At 46.2% G+C, this 23,597-nt stretch overlaps 1 protein-coding gene across 1 annotated transcript in view; it reads left to right on the top strand.

Annotated features, from left to right (window-relative positions):
• LOC135518629 (adhesion G-protein coupled receptor V1-like) overlaps positions 1 to 23,597 on the top strand; it is a 277,743-nt gene that overhangs the window by 77,500 nt on the left and 176,646 nt on the right. Inside the window, 8 exon segments of the mRNA XM_064943812.1 lie at positions 157 to 296; positions 880 to 1,492; positions 4,808 to 5,023; positions 5,167 to 5,382; positions 11,526 to 11,770; positions 11,918 to 12,099; positions 12,956 to 13,773; positions 13,862 to 14,071. Of these exon segments, the coding sequence (XP_064799884.1) occupies positions 157 to 296; positions 880 to 1,492; positions 4,808 to 5,023; positions 5,167 to 5,382; positions 11,526 to 11,770; positions 11,918 to 12,099; positions 12,956 to 13,773; positions 13,862 to 14,071 (2,640 nt within the window).

The following is a 23,597-nucleotide window of genomic DNA, read 5'->3' as shown; positions in this document are numbered from 1 at the left end:
TTCGATTGGAATTCAGTTCTACACAATGTGGCACAATAGGAAGCAGTCATTGATTTTTGGTTATGAAAATAATGACAGGGTTTACAGTGTGTGCTACTCCCCTGGCTGTCACACGTTGTGATGTCCCGATAGTTAAACACCTGTATGTCTTTCTAGCCAGCTTGGGAGTCGCCTCCCATATCACTGTGACCATCGCTGCCTCTGACGACGCACACGGAGTGTTTCAGTTCAGCCTGGACTCTCTGTCTGTCAATGGCACCGAGCCTGAGGAGGGACGCAGCACTGTGCTGCTGCAGGTCAGTGTGTGTTTGTGTGTATCTCTGTGTTTCAGTGAGTGTGTCTCTGTGTGTATCTCTGTGTTTCAGTGTGTGTGCCTCTGTGTGTATCTCTGTGTTTCAGTGTGTGTGTCTCTGTGTGTATCTCTGTGTTTCAGTGTGTGTGCCTCTGTGTGTATCTCTGTGTTTCAGTGTGTGTGTCTCTGTGTGTATCTCTGTGTTTCAGTGTGTGTGTCTCTGTGTGTATCTCTGTGTTTCAGTGTGTGTGTCTCTGTGTGTATCTCTGTGTTTCAGTGTGTGTGTCTCTGTGTGTATCTCTGTGTTTCAGTGTGTGTGTCTCTGTGTGTATCTCTGTGTTTCAGTGTGTGTGTCTCTGTGTGTATCTCTGTGTTTCAGTGTGTGTGCCTCTGTGTGTATCTCTGTGTTTCAGTGTGTGTGTCTCTGTGTGTATCTCTGTGCTTCAGTGTGTGTGTCTCTGTGTGTATCTCTGTGTTTCAGTGTGTGTGTCTCTGTGTGTATCTCTGTGTTTCAGTGTGTGTGTGTGTGTGTGTGTTTCAGTGTGTTTGTGTTTACTCTACTCTCTCTCCCTCTCTAACCATCTCAGGTGATGCGGTTGTTCGGTGCCTTGTCCAAAGTAACTGTATTCTGGGAGGCTGATGTCAGCTCTGAGGAAGACCTCATCAGCAGGGCCGGGAACATCACCTTCCACGTGGGCCAGACCAGGGGGGAGATTGAGCTCCAGGTGGCCCAGGACGAGGTGCCGGAGCTGGACAAGAGATTTGGTGTGTCCCTAGTCAACGTCTCCCATGGGCGTCTGGGTTTGCGGACTGAGGCCACTGTGACCGTGCTGGCCAGTGACGACCCCTATGGAGTGTTTGTGTTCTCTGAGAGCAGCAGGCCGGTCCGCCTGCCTGAGGGCCACACCCTGGTCACCCTCACCATCTACAGGCAGAGGGGGCTGATGGGAAGGGTGCGCGTTACGTATGGGACCCTGAGTGAGGCTGACGCCGCCCCCTTCATGACCCCGGGGGTGGGCCGGGCCAATGAGGGGAAGGACTTTGTCCCCCTCCTGGAGTCGGTGGGTTTTGCAGCCAATCAGAGTGAGGCTAAAGTAACCCTTCGAGTGCTGGATGATGAAGAGCCTGAGAGGGATGAGTCTGTATTCATGGAGCTGATCAGTGTCAATCTCATAGGAGGAGGACAGCATGAGAGATTAAGTAAATCACTGCAACATGTTCACATCGCAACTATGAATATCCAGCCTTATACATGGTCAACATACATATATATATATATATATATATATATATATATATATATATATATATATATATATATATATATATATATATATATATATGTGTGTACACTACATATACAAACACTATATATACATGCACTATATAAACTATATAAAATCGATCAAAAGTTTGGGGTCACTTAGAAATGTCCTTGTTTTTGAAAGAAAAGCACATTTTTTGTCCATTAAAATAACATCAGATTTATCAGAAATACAGTGTAGACATTGTTAATGTTGTAAATGACTATTGTTGCTGGAAATGGCAGATTCTTTATGGAATATCCACATAGACGTTCAGAGGTCCATTATCAGCAACCATCACTACTGTGTTTCAATGGCATGTTGTGTTAGCTAATCCAAGTTCATCATTTTAAACGGCTAATTGATCATTAGAAAAACCTTTTGCAATTATGTTAGCACAGCTGAAAACTTTTGTGCTGATTAAAGAAGCAATAAAACTGGCCTTCTTTAGACTAGTTGAGTATCTGGAGTATCAACATTTGTGGGTTCAATTACAGGCTCAAAATGGCCAGAAACAAAGACCTTTCTTCTGAAACTTCTGAACGTCTATTCTTGTTCTGAGAAATTAAGGCTATTCCATGGCTTCAGAAGCTTCCAATAGGCTAATTAACATAATTTGAGTCAATTGGAGGTGTACCTGTGAATGTATTTCAAGGCCTACCTCCAAACGCAGTGCCTCTTTGCTTGACATTATGGAAAAATCTAAAGAAATCAGCCAAGACCTCAGACAAAACATTGTCTGGTTCATCCTTGGGAGCTGTCATACCGCTCAGGAAGGAGATGCGTTCTGTGTCCTTGAGATGAACGTACTTTGGTGTGAAAAGTGCAAATGAATCCTAGAACAACAACAAAGGACCTTGTGAAGATGCTGGGGGAAAACGGTACAAAAGTATCTATATCCACAGTAAAATGAGTCTTATTTTACTAGGCAGGTCAGTTAAGAACAAATTCTTATTTTCAATGACGGCATAGGAACAGTGGGTTAACTACCTGTTCAGGGGCAGAACGACAGATTTGTACCTTGTCAGCTCGGGGATATGAACTTGCAAACTTTCGGTTACTAGTCCAACGCTCTAACCACTAGGCTACCCTGCTGCCCCATATCAACATAACCTGAAAGGCCGCTCAGCAAGAAAGAAGCCACTGCTCCAAAACCGCCATAAAAAAAGCCAGACTACGGTTTGCAACTGCACATGGGGACAAAGATCATACTTTTTGGAGAAATGTCCTTGGGTTTGATGAAACAAAATTATAACTGTTTGGCCATAATGACCATTTTTATGTTTGGAGGAAAAAGGGGGAAGCTTGCAAGCCGAAGAATACCATCCTAACCGTGAAGCACGGAGGTGGCAGCATCATGTTGTGGGGGTACTTTGCTGCAGGAGGGACTGGTGCACTTCACAAAATAGATGGCATCATGAGAGAGGGAAATTATGTGGATATATTGAAGCAACATCTCAAGACATCAGTCAGGAAGTTAAAGCTTGGTCGCAAATGGGTCTTCCAAATGGACAGTGACCCCAAGCATACTTCCAAAGTTGTGGCAAAATGGCTTCAGGACAACAAAGTCAAGGTATTGGAGTGGCCATCACAAAGCCCTGACCTCAATCCCATAGAAAATTTGTGCGCAGAACTGAAAAAGCGTGTTCGAGCAAGGAGGCCTACAAACCTGACTCAGTTACATGAATGAAAGAAAAGCTGAAATATATCATTCTCTATTATTCTGACATTTCACATTCTTAAAATAAAGTGGTGATCCTAACTGACCTAAGACAGGGACTTTTTACTCTGATTAAATGTTTTAAATGTATTTGGCTAAGGTGTATGTAAACTTCCAACTTCAACTGTTCACTATATATTCTAAAGTATGTGGACACCCCTTCAAATTAGTGAATTTGGCTATTTCAGCCACACCCATTGATGACAGGTGTATAAAATCGAGCACACAGCCATGCAATCTTCTTAGACATACATTGGCAGGAGAATGGCCTTACTGAAGAGCTTATTGACTTTCAACATGGCACGGTCATAGAATGCCACCTTTCCAACAAGTCAGTTTGTCAAATTTCTGTCCTGCTAGAGCTGCCCCGGTCAACTGTAAGTGCTGATTTTGTGAAGTGGAAACGTCTAGGAGCAACAACGGCTCAACCATAAAGTGGTAGACCACACAAGCTCATAGAACGGGACTGCCGAGTGCTGAAGCGTATAAAACTCATCTGTCCTCGGTTGCAACACTCACTACCGAGTTCCAAACTGCCTCTGGAAGTAACATCAGCACAATACCTGTTCATCGGGAGCTTCATGAAATGGGGTTCCGCAGCCGGGTTCTCCATGCGCGATGCCTCGGCTGGAGTGTTCTAAAGCTCGCCGGCATTTTAAATAATAATGTGTTCTTAACTGATTTGCCTCGTTAAATAAAGGCTACATTTTTTATTATTTAAAAATACATTTAAAAAAGCTCGCCGGCATTGGACTCTGGAGCAGTGGAAACGCGTTATCTGGAGTGAGGAATCACTCTTCACCATCTGGCAGTCCGATGGAAAATCTGGGTTTAGCAGATACCAGGAGAATGCTACCTGCCCCAATGCATAGTGCCAGCTGTAAGGTTTGATAGAGGAGGAATAATTGTCTGGGGCTTGTTCATGGTTCGGGCTAGGCCCCTTAGTTCCAGTGAAGGGAAATCTTAACGCTACAGCATACAATAACATTCTAGACTTTGCTGTGCTTCCAACTTTGTGGCAACAGTTTGGGGAAGGCCCTTTACTTTTATTTCAGCATGACAATGCCCCCCGTTCACAAAGCGAGGTCCATACAGAAATGGTTTGTCGAGATCGGTGTGGAAGAACTTGACTGGCCTGCACAGAGTAGTGACCAAAGTAGTGACCCAAACGAAAACCTTTGGGATGAATTGGAACGCCGACTGTGAGCCAGGCCTAATTGCCCAACATCAGTGCCCGACCTCACTAATGATCTTGTGGCTGAATGGAAGTGTGTCCTCGCAGCAATGTTACAATATCTAGTGGAAAGCCTTCCCAGAAGAGTGGAGGCTGTTAAAGATGCAAAGGGGGGACCAACTACATATTAATGTCCATGATTTTGGAATGAGATGTTTGAAGAGCAGGTGTCCACATACCTTTGGTCATGTAGTGTCTGCAGCTGGACTAGGGATATTGTTTTTTTGTCAAACCATACAGTTTCTTCTCTTTCCTAGTTGTCCATTCTCCTCGTCTTGGTCCGAAGGCAGAGATCGTGGCCCAGGTCATAGTAGAGGCCAGTGATGACGCCTTTGGGTTTCTGCAGCTGTCCGCCCCTGCCGTCAACGTGGCCGAGGACTATGTTGGACCCATTATCAATGTCACGCGCATTGGGGGAATTTTTGCTGACGTGTCTGTGAAGTTCAGGGCTGTACCTATGACTGCAAGAGTTGGTCAGTGTGGTCTACATCATCTCAATAGTATCAATAGTGTCTCATATAAACTGTATAGCAGGGACTGTGTGTGTGTATACAAGTGTGCGCATGCAAAGTGTATGTAATAAATAGTGTGTCTAACAATGTGTGTGTCAACCCAGGTGACGACTACAGCATAGCGTCCTCTGACGTGGTTCTCCTGGAGGGGGAGACCAGTAAGCCAGTTCCCATCTACATCATTGATGATGTGATTCCTGAGCTGGAAGAGACCTTCCGCATCGAGTTGCTCAACGTCACCACAGGGGGTGCTAAACTGGGGGTGCTCACCCGCACCATCATCACCATCCTGCCCTCCGACGATCCCTTTGGGGCCTTTGGTTAGCTCACGTCTCTCTCCTCTCCCACACAGACCTGCCCTCACAGACCTGCCCTAGCCCCTAACCCCTAACCCTAGTATTTCAGACTGCTAACCCCTAACCCTAGTATTTCAGACTGCTAACCCCTAACCCTAGTATTTCAGACTGCTAACCCCTAACCCTAGTATTTCAGACTGCTAACCCCTAACCCCTAACCCTAGTATTTCAGACTGCTAACCCCTAACCCTAGTATTTCAGACTGCTAACCACTAACCCTAGTATTTCAGACTGCTAACCCCTAACCCTAACCCTAGTATTTCAGACTGCTAACCCCTAACCCTAGTATTTCAGACTGCTAACCCCTAACCCTAGTATTTCAGGTTGCTAACCCCTAACCCTAATCCTAACCCTAGTATTTCAGACTGCTAACCCCTAACCCTAGTATTTCAGACTGCTAACCCCTAACCCCTAACCCTAGTATTTCAGACTGCTAACCCCTAACCCTAGTATTTCAGACTGCTAACCCCTAACCCCTAACCCTAGTATTTCAGACTGCTAACCCCTAACCCTAGTATTTCAGACTGCTAACCCCTAACCCTAGTATTTCAGACTGCTAACCCCTAACCCCTAACCCTAGTATTTCAGACTGCTAACCCCTAACCCCTAACCCCTAACCCTAGTATTTCAGACTGCTAACCCCTAACCCCTAACCCTAGTATTTCAGACTGCTAACCCCTAACCCCTAACCCCTAACCCTAGTATTTCAGACTGCTAACCCCTAACCCCTAACCCTAGTATTTCAGACTGCTAACCCCTAACCCCTAACCCCTAACCCTAGTATTTCAGACTGCTAACCCCTAACCCTAGTATTTCAGACTGCTAACCCCTAACCCCTAACCCTAGTATTTCAGACTGCTAACCCCTAACCCCTAACCCTAGTATTTCAGACTGCCTAGTATTTCCCTAACCCCTAACCACTAACCCTAGTATTTCAGACTGCTAACCCCTAACCCTAGTATTTCAGACTGCTAACCCCTAACCCTAGTATTTCAGACTGCTAACCCCTAACCCTAGTATTTCAGACTGCTAACCCCTAACCACTAACCCTAGTATTTCAGACTGCTAACCCCTAACCCTAGTATTTCAGACTGCTAACCCCTAACCCCTAACCCTAGTATTTCAGACTGCTAACCCCTAACCCCTAACCCCTAACCCTAGTATTTCAGACTGCTAACCCCTAACCCCTAACCCTAGTATTTCAGACTGCTAACCCTAACCCCTAACCCTAGTATTTCAGACTGCTAACCCCTAACCCCTAACCCTAGTATTTCAGACTGCTAACCCCTAACCCCTAACCACTAACCCTAGTATTTCAGACTGCTAACCCCTAACCCTAGTATTTCAGACTGCTAACCCCTAACCCCTAACCACTAACCCTAGTATTTCAGACTGCTAACCCCTAACCCCTAACCACTAACCCTAGTATTTCAGACTGCTAACCCCTAACCCTAGTATTTCAGACTGCTAACCCCTAACCCCTAACCCTAGTATTTCAGACTGCTAACCCCTAACCCTAGTATTTCAGACTGCTAACCCCTAACCCTAGTATTTCAGACTGCTAACCCCTAACCCCTAACCCTAGTATTTCAGACTGCTAACCCCTAACCCCTAACCCTAGTATTTCAGACTGCTAACCCCTAACCCCTAACCACTAACCCTAGTATTTCAGACTGCTAACCCCTAACCCTAGTATTTCAGACTGCTAACCCCTAACCCCTAACCCTAGTATTTCAGACTGCTAACCCCTAACCCTAGTATTTCAGACTGCTAACCCCTAACCCTAGTATTTCAGACTGCTAACCCCTAACCCCTAACCCTAGTATTTCAGACTGCTAACCCCTAACCCCTAACCCTAGTATTTCAGACTGCTAACCCCTAACCCTAGTATTTCAGACTGCTAACCCCTAACCCTAGTATTTCAGACTGCTAACCCCTAACCCTAACCCTAGTATTTCAGACTGCTAACCCCTAACCCTAGTATTTCAGACTGCTAACCCCTAACCCCTAACCCTAGTATTTCAGACTGCTAACCCCTAACCCTAGTATTTCAGACTGCTAACCCCTAACCCCTAACCCTAGTATTTCAGACTGCTAACCCCTAACCCTAGTATTTCAGACTGCTAAACCCTAACCCCTAACCCTAGTATTTCAGACTGCTAACCCCTAACCCTAGTATTTCAGACTGCTAACCCCTAACCCTAGTATTTCAGACTGCTAACCCCTAACCCCTAACCCTAGTATTTCAGACTGCTAACCCCTAACCCCTAACCCTAGTATTTCAGACTGCTAACCCCTAACCCTAGTATTTCAGACTGCTAACCCCTAACCCTAGTATTTCAGACTGCAAACCCCTAACCCTAGTATTTCAGACTGCTAACCCCTAACCACTAACCCTAGTATTTCAGACTGCTAACCCCTAACCCTAGTATTTCAGACTGCTAACCCCTAACCCCTAACCCTAGTATTTCAGACTGCTAACCCCTAACCCTAGTATTTCAGACTGCTAACCCCTAACCCCTAACCCTAGTATTTCAGACTGCTAACCCCTAACCCTAGTATTTCAGACTGCTAACCCCTAACCCCTAACCCTAGTATTTCAGACTGCTAACCCCTAACCCCTAACCCTAGTATTTCAGACTGCTAACCCCTAACCCCTAACCCTAGTATTTCAGACTGCTAACCCCTAACCCTAGTATTTCAGACTGCTAACCCCTAACCCTAGTATTTCAGACTGCAAACCCCTAACCCTAGTATTTCAGACTGCTAACCCCTAACCACTAACCCTAGTATTTCAGACTGCTAACCCCTAACCCTAGTATTTCAGACTGCTAACCCCTAACCCCTAACCCTAGTATTTCAGACTGCTAACCCCTAACCCTAGTATTTCAGACTGCTAACCCCTAACCCTAGTATTTCAGACTGCTAACCCCTAAACCTAGTATTTCAGACTGCTAACCCCTAACCCTAGTATTTCAGACTGCTATCCCCTAACCCTAGTATTTCAGACTGCTAACCCCTAACCCCTAACCCTAGTATTTCAGACTGCTATCCCCTAACCCTAGTATTTCAGACTGCTAACCCCTAACCCTAGTATTTCAGACTGCTAACCCCTAAACCTAGTATTTCAGACTGCTAACCCCTAACCCTAGTATTTCAGACTGCTAACCCCTAACCCCTAACCCTAGTATTTCAGACTGCTATCCCCTAACCCTAAACCTAGTATTTCAGACTGCTAACCCCTAACCCTAACCCTAGTATTTCAGACTGCTATCCCCTAACCCTAACCCCTAACCCCAGTATTTCAGAATGCTAACCCCTAACCCTAACCCCTAACCCTAGTATTTCAGACTGCTAACCCCTAACCCTAACCCCTAACCCTGACCCCTAACCCTAGTATTTCAGAATGCTAACCCCTAACCCCAGTATTTCAGACTGCAAACCCCTAACCCCTAACCCTAGTATTTCAGACTGCTATCCCCTAACCCTAACCCCTAACCCCAGTATTTCAGAATGCTAACCCCTAACCCTAACCCCTAACCCTAGTATTTCAGACTGCTAACCCCTAACCCTAACCCCTAACCCTGACCCCTAACCCTAGTATTTCAGAATGCTAACCCCTAACCCCAGTATTTCAGACTGCTAACCCCTAACCCCAGTATTTCAGAATGCTAACCCCTAACCCTAGTATTTCAGACTGCTAACCCCTAACCCCAGTATTTCAGAATGCTAACCCCTAACCCTAACCCCTAACCCTAGTATTTCAGACTGCTAACCCCTAACCCCTAACCCTAGTATTTCAGACTGCTAACCCCTAACCCCAGTATTTCAGAATGCTAACCCCTAACCCCAGTATTTCAGAATGCTAACCCCTAACCCTAACCCCTAACCCTAGTATTTCAGACTGCTAACCCCTAACCCTAACCCCTAACCCTAGTATTTCAGAATGCTAACCCCTAACCCTAGTATTTCAGACTGCTAACCCCTAACCCTGACCCCTAACCCTAGTATTTCAGAATGCTAACCCCTAACCCCTAACCCTAGTATTTCAGAATGCTAACCCCTAACCCCAGTATTTCAGAATGCTAACCCCTAACCCTAACCCCTAACCCTAGTATTTCAGACTGCTAACCCCTAACCCTAACCCCTAACCCTAGTATTTCAGAATGCTAACCCCTAACCCTAGTATTTCAGACTGCTAACCCCTAACCCTGACCCCTAACCCTAGTATTTCAGAATGCTAACCCCTAACCCTAGTATTTCAGACTGCTAACCCCTAACCCTGACCCCTAACCCTAGTATTTCAGAATGCTAACCCCTAACCCTAGTATTTAAGACTGCTAACCCCTAACCCTAGTATTTAAGACTGCTAACCCCTAACCCCTAACCCTAGTATTTCAGACTGCTAACCCCTAACCCTAGTATTTAAGACTGCTAACCCCTAACCCCTTACCCTAGTATTTCAGAATGCTAACCCCTAACCCCAGTATTTCAGAATGCTAACCCCTAACCCTAACCCCTAACCCTGACCCCTAACCCTAGTATTTCAGAATGCTAACCCCTAACCCCAGTATTTCAGACTGCTAACCCTAACCCCTAACCCTAGTATTTCAGAATGCTAACCCCTAACCCTAGTATTTAAGACTGCTAACCCCTAACCCCTAACCCTAGTATTTAAGACTGCTAACCCCTAACCCCTAACCCTAGTATTTCAGAATGCTAACCCCTAACCCTAGTATTTCAGACTGCTAACCCCTAACCCCTAACCCTAGTATTTAAGACTGCTAACCCCTAACCCCTAACCCTAGTATTTCAGAATGCTAACCCCTAACCCTAGTATTTCAGACTGCTAACCCCTAACCCCTATCCCTAGTATTTCAGACTGCTAACCCCTAACCCCTAACCCTAGTATTTCAGAATGCTAACCCCTAACCCTAGTATTTCAGACTGCTAACCCCTAACCCCTAACCCTAGTATTTAAGACTGCTAACCCCTAACCCCTAACCCTAGTATTTAAGACTGCTAACCCCTAACCCTAGTATTTCAGACTGCTAACCCCTAACCCCTATCCCTAGTATTTCAGACTGCTAACCCCTAACCCTAACCCCTAACCTTTGTATTTCAGACTGCTAACCCCTAACCCTAGTATTTCAGACTGCTAACCTCTATCCCTAGTATTTCAGACTGCTAACCCCTAACCCCTAACCCTAGTATTTCAGAATGCTAACCCCTAACCCTAGTATTTCAGACTGCAAACCCCTAACCCTAGTATTTCAGACTGCTAACCCCTAACCCTAGTATTTCAGACTGCTAACCCCTAACCACTAACCCTAGTATTTCAGACTGCTAACCCCTAACCCTAGTATTTCAGACTGCTAACCACTAACCCCTAACCCTAGTATTTCAGACTGCTAACCCCTAACCCTAGTATTTCAGACTGCTAACCCCTAACCCTAGTATTTCAGACTGCTAACCCCTAACCCCTAACCCTAGTATTTCAGACTGCTAACCCCTAACCCTAGTATTTCAGACTGCTAACCACTAACCCTAGTATTTCAGACTGCTAACCCCTAACCCTAACCCTAGTATTTCAGACTGCTAACCCCTAACCCTAGTATTTCAGACTGCTAACCCCTAACCCTAGTATTTCAGACTGCTAACCCCTAACCCTAGTATTTCAGACTGCTAACCCCTAACCCTAGTATTTCAGACTGCTAACCCCTAACCCTAGTATTTCAGACTGCTAACCCCTAACCCCTAACCCTAGTATTTCAGACTGCTAACCCCTAAACCTAGTATTTCAGACTGCTGACCCCTAACCCTAGTATTTCAGACTGCTAACCCCTAACCCTAGTATTTCAGACTGCTAACCCCTAACCCCTAACCCTAGTATTTCAGACTGCTAACCCCTAAACCTAGTATTTCAGACTGCTGACCCCTAACCCTAGTATTTCAGACTGCTAACCCCTAACCCTAGTATTTCAGACTGCTGACCCCTAACCCTAGTATTTCAGACTGCTAACCCCTAACCCCTAACCCTAGTATTTCAGACTGCTAACCCCTAACCCTAGTATTTCAGACTGCTAACCCCTAACCCCTAACCCTAGTATTTCAGACTGCTCCTGTCACCATAGAGGAGCCAGGGGTGAACTCATTCCAGGTGACACTTCCCATCGTGCGAAACGCTGGGGCCATAGGGACTGTAGTTGTCCAGTGGCGAGCCACGGTGAATGGCAGAGCAGCAGTAGGGGACCTCCGGCCTGTGTCAGGAGAGGTCACCTTTGCGCCAGGAGAAACTATGAAGACGTTGAAAGTTGAGGTCCTAGCAGACGATGTGCCGGAAATTGAGGAAGTAAGAAACACAATCGTAATTTCTTACATTGTTGTTATTTTTTGCCAAACAAAGGCTTGTATCATAATATATGCATATAATATATAGGCCTATAATACAATAATATAACATATGCCATTTTCCCTCTAAACGTTCTGTGCTTTTCAGATAATCAAGGTGGAATTGACTAGTGCCACTAATGGAGGCAACATTGGAAGAGACAAAACAGTTAGTATCATTGTCCCAGCCAATGACAACCCGTATGGGACAGTCTACTTTGACCAGTCTGTGTATCAAGTGCAGGAACCTCTCCAGGGAATTTTTGTGGCCAACATTACTGTCCGTCGAAGGTTTGTTTGTTGCAGGACCTTTATGGCAGTGAAATTACATATTGCTACTTTTTTGTTTTTTGACCTGGAATGCTCAACTAACTCTCTCTCCCTCTCTCTTTCCTTCATCTCAACTAACTCTCTCTCCTTCATCTCAACTAACTCTCTCTCCCTCTCTCTGTCCTTTATCTCAACTAACTCTCTCTCCTTCATCTCAACTAACTCTCTCTCCCTCTCTCTGTCCTTTATCTCAACTAACTCTCTCCCCCTCTCTTTCATCTCAACTAACTCTCTCTCCCTCTCTCTGTCCTTTATCTCAACTAACTCTCTCTCCTTCATCTCAACTAACTCTCTCTCCCTCTCTCTGTCCTTTATCACAACTAACTCTCTCTCCCTCTCTTTCATCTCAACTAACTCTCTCTCCTTCATCTCAACTAACTCTCTCTCCCTCTCTCTTTCCTTCATCTCAACTAACTCTCTCTCCCTCTCTCTTTCCTTCATCTCAACTAACTCTCTCTCCTTCATCTCAACTAACTCTCTCTCCCTCTCTCTGTCCTTTATCTCAACTAACTCTCTCTCCTTCATCTCAACTAACTCTCTCTCCCTCTCTCTGTCCTTTATCTCAACTAACTCTCTCCCCCTCTCTTTCATCTCAACTAACTCTCTCTCATTCATCTCAATTTACTCTCTCTCCCTCTCTCTGTCCATCATCTCAACTAACTCTCTCTCTCTGTCCTTAATCTCAAATTACTCTCTCTCCCTCTCTCTGTCCTTATTCTCAATGTGCTCTCTCTCCCTCTCTCTGTCCTTCATCTCAACTAACTCTCTCTCCCTCTGTCCTTCATCTTGACTCTGTCTCTCTCACTCATCTTGTCAGTGGTGGTCATTTTGGCCGAGTGGAGGTCCTCTACAGCACCTCAGAGCTAGACATAGTGAGCATGGCCCAGACTGAAGGCCAGAACCTGCTGTTGTACTACAGCCCCCCGGTGTCAGGAGTGCCCTCTGGCGCCCCCCGCAGGCCAGTCAACATCAGCTCCCAGGGGGACCCCCTGGTTGTCTGTGCTGCTGCCTGCCTGATGGAGAGAGTCTGCCAGGCCTTCTCCCTGTCTCCTCCTGGGGGATCTTCCCCCATGGCCTCCTGCACCTGGGTGACCAGCGGGGCTGCTCAGCTGACTGAGTCCGCCCAGACCCTCACCTACACCAAAAACACCACGGCCACCGCCGCTCTCTTCAGCTCGCAGGCCATGGCGGGGAGTGACTACACTACGACAGCACAGACAGCCATCTTGGAGGATGGCTCAGGGGAAGCCAACCTGACCGTGCCCATTCTGACGGACAAACTCCCCGAAATGGACGAGAGCTTCTCCATCCGCATCCTGAAGGTGGTGCTGGTGAACTTGACGGTGGCTCAGAAGAACCTGCCCTCCATAGGGCATCCGGACAAGGCAGTGGTCACAATCGGAATGAATGGGGATGCCTTTGGGGTGTTTCTCATCTACAGCCTCAGCTCTAATGCTACACAGGACGGGCTCTATCTGGAGGTGAGGGAGGAACCACGTGTGCCAGTACCCCTGGTCATAGAGAGGAGGGGGGGCAGCCTAGGGCAGGTGACTGTGGAGTGGAGGTTCGTGGGTGGAATGGCAACACCGGGCACTGACTTCACCGGGACTGGAGGAACACTTGTCTTTGCCAATGGTAGGTTTGAAATCTAGTACTACAGAAGGCTTTTTGGATATGAATGCATTTTTTGATATGCAATATATTGTGTTCCCTCCATCCCAAGGCGATATTAAGAAGAATATTGAGATAGTGATCGTGGATGATTTGGAGCCCGAGGACAGCGAGACCCTGATGGTTGGCTTGGTGAAGACTGCGGGAGGCAGTCGGATCCTGCCCAGCTCAGACACGGTCACCATCATCATCCTGGCTAACGACAACGTGGCTGGGGTGGTGGGCTTCCACTCAGCCTCACGCTCTGTCATCGCCAGAGAGGGTGAGTGTGGTAGAGGGGCCCCGTCAGTCACTTTAATGAAGCAAGCCACAATGTTAATCACTCTGTGAATTATTATTATGTCTCTGCATCGAGACAGTTTACCAAGCAGACACTAATGACAAAATTACCTCCCCTGAAAGTAACGATATTAACACCTGTCAAAATGCAACCATTTCGTACCGAAATAAGCTGAAAATTGCATTTCTCTTCATGGATTTATGATCATACATACATCAAAGTGCTGTTTGTAAAGGTCAACACCGCTACCATAGCTCAACACAGTTAACATAGCTCAACACGGCTACCATAGCTCAACACGGCTACCATAGCTCAACACGGCTACCATAGCTCAACACGGCTACCATAGCTCAACACAGCTACCATAGCTCAACACCACTACCATAGCTCAACACCACTACCATAGCTCAACACGGCTACCATAGCTCAACACGTCTACCATAGCTCAACACGGCTACCATAGCTCAACACGGCTACCATAGCTCAACACAGCTACCATAGCTCAACACCACTACCATAGCTCAACACGGCTACCATAGCTCAACACGGCTACCATAGCTCAACACAGCTACCATAGCTCAACACCACTACCAATTTTTTCCAAGATGGCGTAGCAGTGCAGCTGTGGTTTGTAGTCCTCCCGTTTAATTTTTGTATTGTTTTTTGTATAAATTCCTATTTATTTTTCAATCTCTTTTTCCACTTTTAAATTAAATATGCCTTCCGGTAACCCACCTCACTCAATGTGACACGGATCCAATATTTTATTTTTAGATCTTATAGCCAAAACTTTCATCAGAAGCTAGCCAGCTAATTAGCTACTAGCTATTTAGTCATTTTTAGCCACTGCTAGCGGCCTTTACCCTCTGCTCAGGCACCAGCCGTTTTTTAGCCTGGATAACACCTGGCAGCATCTGACTGTTTTTCTCCACTAGCATTTTTCTCCACCTCTAGCATTGCTCAATACAGCTACCATAGCTCAACGCCGCTACCATAGCTCAACACAGTTGCCATAGCTCAACAAAGCTACCATACGGCAACACAGCTACCATAGCTCAACCTCATTCAACACAGCTGCTGTACAGCAACATAGTTACCATAGCTCAACACCGCTACCATAGCGCAAAACCGCTACCATAGCACGACACCAAACCATAGCTCGACACCGCTACCATAGCGCAACACAGTTACAAAAGCTCAACACCGCTACCATAGCGCAACACCGCTACCATAGCACAACACAGTTACCATAGCTCAACACAGCTACCATAGCTCAACACAGCTACCATTGCTCAACACAGCTCCATACCGCAACACAGCTACCATAGCTCAACCTCATTCAACACAGTTACCATACTGCAACACAGCTACCATAGCTCAACACAGCTACCATAGCTCAACACAGCTACCATTGCTCAACACCGCTACCATTGCTCAACACCGCTACCATTGCTCAACACAGCTACCATGCAGCAACACAGCTACCATAGCTTAACACTGCTACCATAGCTCCACCTCATTCAACACAGCTACCATACTGCAACACAGCTACCATAGCTCAACACAGCTACCATAGCTCAACACCATTACCATAGCGCAACACAGTTACAATAGCTAAACACGCCATAGCTCAAACTTATTCAACATACTTACCATAGGGCAACACCGCACCATTGCTCAACACTGCTACCTTAGCTCAACCTCATTCAACACAGCTACCATACGGTAACACAGCTACCATAGCTCAACACAGCTACTATAGCTCAACACAGCTACTATAGCTCAACACAGCTACTATAGCTCAACACAGCTACTATAGCTCAACACAGCTACCATAGCTCAACACCACTACCATAGCTCAACACCGCTACCATACCTCAACACTGTTACCATAGCGCAACACAGTTACAATAGCTCAACACCGCTATCATAGCTCAACACCGCTACCATAGCGCAACACCGCTAACATAGCTCAACACCGCTATCATAGCTCAACACAGTTGCCATAGCTTAACACAGCTACCATAAGGCAACACAGCTACCATAGCTCAACACCGATACCATAGCTCAACACAGTTACCATTGTTCAGCACGCCATAGCTCAAACTCATTCAACACATTTACCATAGGGCAACACCGCACCATAGCTCAACACTGCTACCATAGCTCAACCTCATTCAACACAGTTACCATTCGGCAACACAGCTACCATAGCTTAACACTGCTACCATAGCTCAACCTCATTCAACACAGCTGCTGTACAGCAACATAGTTACCATAGCTCAACACCACTACCATAGCGCAAAACCGCTACCATAGCACGACACCAAACCATAGCTCGACACCGCTACCATAGCGCAACACAGTTACAAAAGCTCAACACCGCTACCATAGCGCAACACCGCTACCATAGCACAACACAGTTACCATAGCTCAACACAGCTACCATAGCTCAACACAGCTACCATTGCTCAACACAGCTCCATACCGCAACACAGCTACCATAGCTCAACCTCATTCAACACAGTTACCATACTGCAACACAGCTACCATAGCTCAACACAGCTACCATAGCTCAACACAGCTACCATTGCTCAACACCGCTACCATTGCTCAACACCGCTACCATTGCTCAACACAGCTACCATGCAGCAACACAGCTACCATAGCTTAACACTGCTACCATAGCTCCACCTCATTCAACACAGCTACCATACTGCAACACAGCTACCATAGCTCAACACAGCTACCATAGCTCAACACCATTACCATAGCGCAACACAGTTACAATAGCTAAACACGCCATAGCTCAAACTTATTCAACATACTTACCATAGGGCAACACCGCACCATTGCTCAACACTGCTACCTTAGCTCAACCTCATTCAACACAGCTACCATACGGTAACACAGCTACCATAGCTCAACACAGCTACTATAGCTCAACACAGCTACTATAGCTCAACACAGCTACCATAGCTCAACACCACTACCATAGCTCAACACCGCTACCATACCTCAACACTGTTACCATAGCGCAACACAGTTACAATAGCTCAACACCGCTATCATAGCTCAACACCGCTACCATAGCGCAACACCGCTAACATAGCTCAACACCGCTATCATAGCTCAACACAGTTGCCATAGCTTAACACAGCTACCATAAGGCAACACAGCTACCATAGCTCAACACCGATACCATAGCTCAACACAGTTACCATTGTTCAGCACGCCATAGCTCAAACTCATTCAACACATTTACCATAGGGCAACACCGCACCATAGCTCAACACTGCTACCATAGCTCAACCTCATTCAACACAGTTACCATTCGGCAACACAGCTACCATAGCTTAACACTGCTACCATAGCTCAACCTCATTCAACACAGCTGCTGTACAGCAACATAGTTACCATAGCTCAACACCACTACCATAGCGCAAAACCGCTACCATAGCACGACACCAAACCATAGCTCGACACCGCTACCATAGCGCAACACAGTTACAAAAGCTCAACACCGCTACCATAGCGCAACACCGCTACCATAGCACAACACAGTTACCATAGCTCAACACAGCTACCATAGCTCAACACAGCTACCATTGCTCAACACAGCTCCATACCGCAACACAGCTACCATAGCTCAACCTCATTCAACACAGTTACCATACTGCAACACAGCTACCATAGCTCAACACAGCTACCATTGCTCAACACCGCTACCATTGCTCAACACCGCTACCATTGCTCAACACAGCTACCATGCAGCAACACAGCTACCATAGCTTAACACTGCTACCATAGCTCCACCTCATTCAACACAGCTACCATACTGCAACACAGCTACCATAGCTCAACACAGCTACCATAGCTCAACACCATTACCATAGCGCAACACAGTTACAATAGCTAAACACGCCATAGCTCAAACTTATTCAACATACTTACCATAGGGCAACACCGCACCATTGCTCAACACTGCTACCTTAGCTCAACCTCATTCAACACAGCTACCATACGGTAACACAGCTACCATAGCTCAACACCACTACCATAGCTCAACACCGCTACCATACCTCAACACTGTTACCATAGCGCAACACAGTTACAATAGCTCAACACCGCTATCATAGCTCAACACCGCTACCATAGCGCAACACCGCTAACATAGCTCAACACCGCTACCATAGCTCAACACAGTTGCCATAGCTTAACACAGCTACCATAAGGCAACACAGCTACCATAGCTCAACACCGATACCATAGCTCAACACATTTACCATAGCTCAACACAGTTACCATTGTTCAGCACGCCATAGCTCAAACTCATTCAACACATTTACCATAGGGCAACACCGCACCATAGCTCAACACTGCTACCATAGCTCAACCTCATTCAACACAGTTACCATTCGGCAACACAGCTACCATAGCTTAACACTGCTACCATAGCTCAACCTCATTCAACACAGCTACCATAGCTTTACATAGCTACCATAGCTTTACACAGCTACCATAGCTTTACACAGCTAACATAGCTTAACACAGCTACCATAGCTTAACCTCATTCAACACAGCTACAATAGCTCAACCTCATTCAACACAGCTATCATAGCTCAACCTCATTCAACACAGCTACCATACCGCAAACACAGTTAGCAACGCTCAACACCGCTTCCAACCTCATTCATCACTTTGCACTCCGTGGGATTCGGAGACAACCAATGAATTAATGAAGGAATGCAGCAGGTAGTGGGAGGAGCATGTGGCAATAGGTGGCTCATGTAGTTAGTTCCAGGCATAGCTCATTGGGCATGCATGACAGAGCTAATCCACTTTTATCTGTGGCAAATCCTTACACCACTCACTGATATAATGAGTCTCTGAAGCACCTACGGTAGCTAAGGAAGGTCCTTCAAATTGCCCTGGTCAAGTCCTATATCCTGGTTAACTAATCTAAAACAGCAGACTATGGCTAACATTTGCATGATGAAATGGCAATGAGAAATAACCATGAAGGAAACCTATATAATCAAATGCAAGTTCCAAATACTGCCTCTCATCACATGCATCACACAGTTTACTAAACCCATGTTGAACAAGAGTCTCCTTATAATCAGTGGTGTGGAATCTATTCTAAAAATATAGTTTACCAAGCTACCAATTACTTCATACTGGAAGAAGTTAAATTACATTAAAGCTCCTCTTAAAGTGGCAATCAGCAGTTGAAACAATAACACAGCTAAGGGATAGGGCTGGAAAAGTCTAACCACTCTCAAATTCATAAACAGAGCTATGTATACAAGGACTGACCATGATATCGAAATTATAGTTTTAACCCTGTTTTGAGGCTATATAGTGTTGTTTACATTTACTTTGTTTACAAACATTGAAAACAAGAGTATGTTGGGTTCTGATGGGGTACAACAGTTGAACTAAGCTCATGAGGCATTTATAATTTATATTTTTCAGGAATCAATGGGCTATATGTCATTAATTAGTCTGGTTAGACTTTAAACTCTCCTTACAGACTCACATTAAGTATCTCCAATCCAAAATTAAATCTAGAATCGGCTTCCTATATCGCAACAAAGCATCCTTCACTCATGCTGCCAAACATACCCTCGGAAAACTGACCATCCTACCGTTCCTCGACTTCGGTGATGTCATCTATAAAATAGCCTTCTACTCAACAAACTGGATGAAGTCTATCACAGTGCCATCCGTTTTGTCACCAAAGCCCCATACACTACCCACCATTGCGACCTGTACGCTCTCGTTGGTTGGCTCTCACTTCATACGCGTCGCCAAACCCACTGGCTACAGGTTATCTACAAGTCTCTGCTAGGTAAAGCCCGGCCTTATCTCAGCTCACTGGTCACCATAGCAAAAATCAAATCAAATCAAATTGTATTTGTCACATACATATGGTTAGCAGAAGTTAATGCGAGTGTAGCAAAATGCTTGTGCTTATAGTTCCGACAATGCAGTAATAACCAACAAGTAATCTAACTAACAATTCCTAAACTACTGTCTTATACACAGTGTAAGGGGATAAAGAATATGTACATAAGGATATGTGAATGAGTGATGGTACAGAGCAGCATAGGCAAGATACAGTAGATGGTATCGAGTACAGTATATACATATGAGATGAGTATGTAAACAAAGTGGCATAGTTAAAGTGGCTAGTGATACATGTATTACATAAGGATGCAGTCGATGATATAGAGTACAGTATATACCTATGCATATGAGATGAATAATGTAGGGTAAGTAACATTATATAAGGTAGCATTGTTTAAAGTGGCTAGTGATATATTTACATCATTTCCCATCAATTCCCATTATTAAAGTGGCTGGAGTTGAGTCAGTGTCAGTGTGTTGGCAGCAGCCACTCAATGTTAGTGGTGGCTGTTTAACAGTCTGATGGCCTTGAGATAGAAGCTGTTTTTCAGTCTCTCGGTCCCAGCTTTGATGCACCTGTACTGACCTCGCCTTCTGTATGATAGCGGGGTGAACAGGCAGTGGCTCGGGTGGTTGATGTCCTTGAAGATCTTTATGGCCTTCCTGTAACATCGGGTGGTGTAGGTGTCCTGGAGGGCAGGTAGTTTGCCCCCGGTGATGCGTTGTGCAGACCTCACTACCCTCTGGAGAGCCTTACGGTTGAGGGCGGAGCAGTTGCCGTACCAGGCGGTGATACAGCCCGCCAGGATGCTCTCGATTGTGCATCTGTAGAAGTTTGTGAGTGCTTTTGGTGACAAGCCAAATTTCTTCAGCCTCCTGAGGTTGAAGAGGCGCTGCTGCGCCTTCTTCACGATGTTGTCTGTGTGAGTGGACCAATTCAGTTTGTCTGTGATGTGTATGCCGAGGAACTTAAAACTTGCTACCCTCTCCGCTACTGTCCCATCGATGTGGATAGGCGGTGTTCCCTCTGCTGTTTCCTGAAGTCCACAATCATCTCCTTAGTTTTGTTGACGTTGAGTGTGAGGTTATTTTCCTGACACCACACTCTGAGGGCCCTCACCTCCTCCCTGTAGGCCGTCTCGTCGTTGTTGGTAATCAAGCCTACCACTGTTGTGTCGTCCGCAAACTTGATGATTGAGTTGGAGGCGTGCGTGGCCACGCAGTCGTGGGTGAACAGGGAGTACAGGAGAGGGCTCAGAACGCACCCTTGTGGGGCCCCAGTGTTGAGGATCAGCGGGGAGGAGATGTTGTTACCTACCCTCACCACCTGGGGGCGGCCCGTCAGGAAGTCCAGTACCCAGTTGCACAGGGTGGGGTTGAGACCCAGGGTCTCGAGCTTGATGACGAGCTTGGAGGGTACTATGGTGTTGAATGCCGAGCTGTAGTCGATGAACAGCATTCTCACATAGGTATTCCTCTTGTCCAGATGGTTTAGGGCAGTGTGCAGTGTGGTTGAGATTGCATCGTCTGTGGACCTATTTGGGCGGTAAGCAAATTGGAGTGGGTCTAGGGTGTCAGGTAGGGTGGAGGTGATATGGTCCTTGACTAGTCTCTCAAAGCACTTCATGATGACGGAAGTGAGTGCTACGGGGCGGTAGTCGTTTAGCTCAGTTACCTTAGCTTTCTTGGGAACAGGAACAATGGTGGCCCTCTTGAAGCATGTGGGAACAGCAGACTGGTATAGGGATTGATTGAATATGTCCGTAAACACACCGGCCAGCTGGTCTGCGCATGCTCTGAGGGCGCGGCTGGGGATGCCGTCTGGGCCTGCAGCCTTGCGAGGGTTAACACGTTTAAATGTCTTACTCACCTCGGCTGCAGTGAAGGAGAGACCGCATGTTTCCGTTGCAGGCCGTGTCAGTGGCACTGTATTGTCCTCAAAGCGGGCAAAAAAGTTATTTAGTCTGCCTGGAAGCAAGACATCCTGGTCCGTGACTGGGCTGAATTTCTTCTTGTAGTCCGTGATTGACTGTAGACCCTGCCACATGCCTCTTGTGTCTGAGCCGTTGAATTGAGATTCTACTTTGTCTCTGTACTGACGCTTAGCTTGTTTGATAGCCTTGCGGAGGGAATAGCTGCACTGTTTGTATTCGGTCATGTTACCAGACACCTTGCCCTGATTAAAAGCAGTGGTTCGCGCTTTCAGTTTCACGCGAATGCTGCCATCATCCACGGTTTCTGGTTAGGGAATGTTTTAATCGTTGCTATGGGAATGACATCTTCAACGCAGGTTCTAATGAACTCGCACACCGAATCAGCGTATTCGTCAATGTTGTTATCTGACGCAATACGAAACATGTCCCAGTCCACATGATGGAAGCAGTCTTGGAGTGTGGAGTCAGCTTGGTCGGACCAGCGTTGGACAGACCTCAGCGTGGGAGCCTCTAGTTTTAGTTTCTGTCTGTAGGCAGGGATCAGCAAAATGGAGTCGTGGTCAGCTTTTCCGAAAGGGGCGGGGCACGGCCTTATATGCGTCGCGGAAGTTAGAGTAACAATGATCCAAGGTTTTTCCACCCCTGGTTGCGCAATCGATATGCTGATAAAATTTAGGGAGTCTTGTTTTCAGATTAGCCTTGTTAAAATCCCCAGCTACAATGAATGCAGCCTCCGGATAAATGGTTTCCAGTTTGCAAAGAGTTAAATAAAGTTCATTCAGAGCCATCTGTGTCTGCTTGGGGGGGGGGGATATATACGGCTGTGATTATAATCGAAGAGAATTCTCTTGGTAGATAATGCGGTCTACATTTGATTGTGAGGAATTCTAAATCAGGTGAACAGGAGGATTTGAGTTCCTGTATGTTTCTTTCATCACACCATGTCTCGTTAGCCATAAGGCATACGCCCCCGCCCCTCTTCTTACCAGAAAGGTGTTTGTTTCTGTCGGCACGATGCGTGGAGAAACCCGTTGGCTGCACCGCTTCGGATAGCGTCTCTCCAGTGAGCCATATTTCCGTGAAGCACAGAACGTTACAGTCTCTGATGTCCCTCTGGAATGCTACCCTTGCTCGGATTTCATCAACCTTGTTGTCAAGAGACTGGACATTGGCAAGAAGAATGCTAGGGAGTGGTGCACGGTGTGCCCGTCTCCGGAGTCTGACCAGAAGACCGCCTCGTTTCCCTCTTTTTCGGAGTCGTTTTTTTGGGTCGCTGCATGCGATCCATTCCATTGTCCTGTTTGTAAGGCAGAACACAGGATCCGCGTCGCGAAAAACATATTCTTGGTCGTACTGATGGTGAGTTGACGCTGATCTTATATTCAGTAGTTCTTCTCGACTGTATGTAATGAAACCTAAGATGACCTGGGGTACTAATGTAACAAAAAACTGCATAGTTTCCTAGGAACGCGAAGCGAGGCGGCCATCTCTGTCGGCGCCGGAACACCGCAGCAGCCACTCGTAGCACGCACTCCAGCAGGTATATCTCACTGGTCACCCCCAAAGCCAATTCCTCCTTTGGTCGTCTTTCCTTCCAGTTCTCTGGTGCCAATGACTGGAATGAACTGCAAAAATCTCTGAAGCTGGAGACTCATATCTCC

The sequence above is a fragment of the Oncorhynchus masou genome, chromosome 1, assembly GCF_036934945.1.
Source record: "Oncorhynchus masou masou isolate Uvic2021 chromosome 1, UVic_Omas_1.1, whole genome shotgun sequence".
Lineage (NCBI taxonomy): Eukaryota > Metazoa > Chordata > Actinopteri > Salmoniformes > Salmonidae > Oncorhynchus > Oncorhynchus masou.
This window is presented reverse-complemented; position numbering and strand designations above follow the sequence as displayed.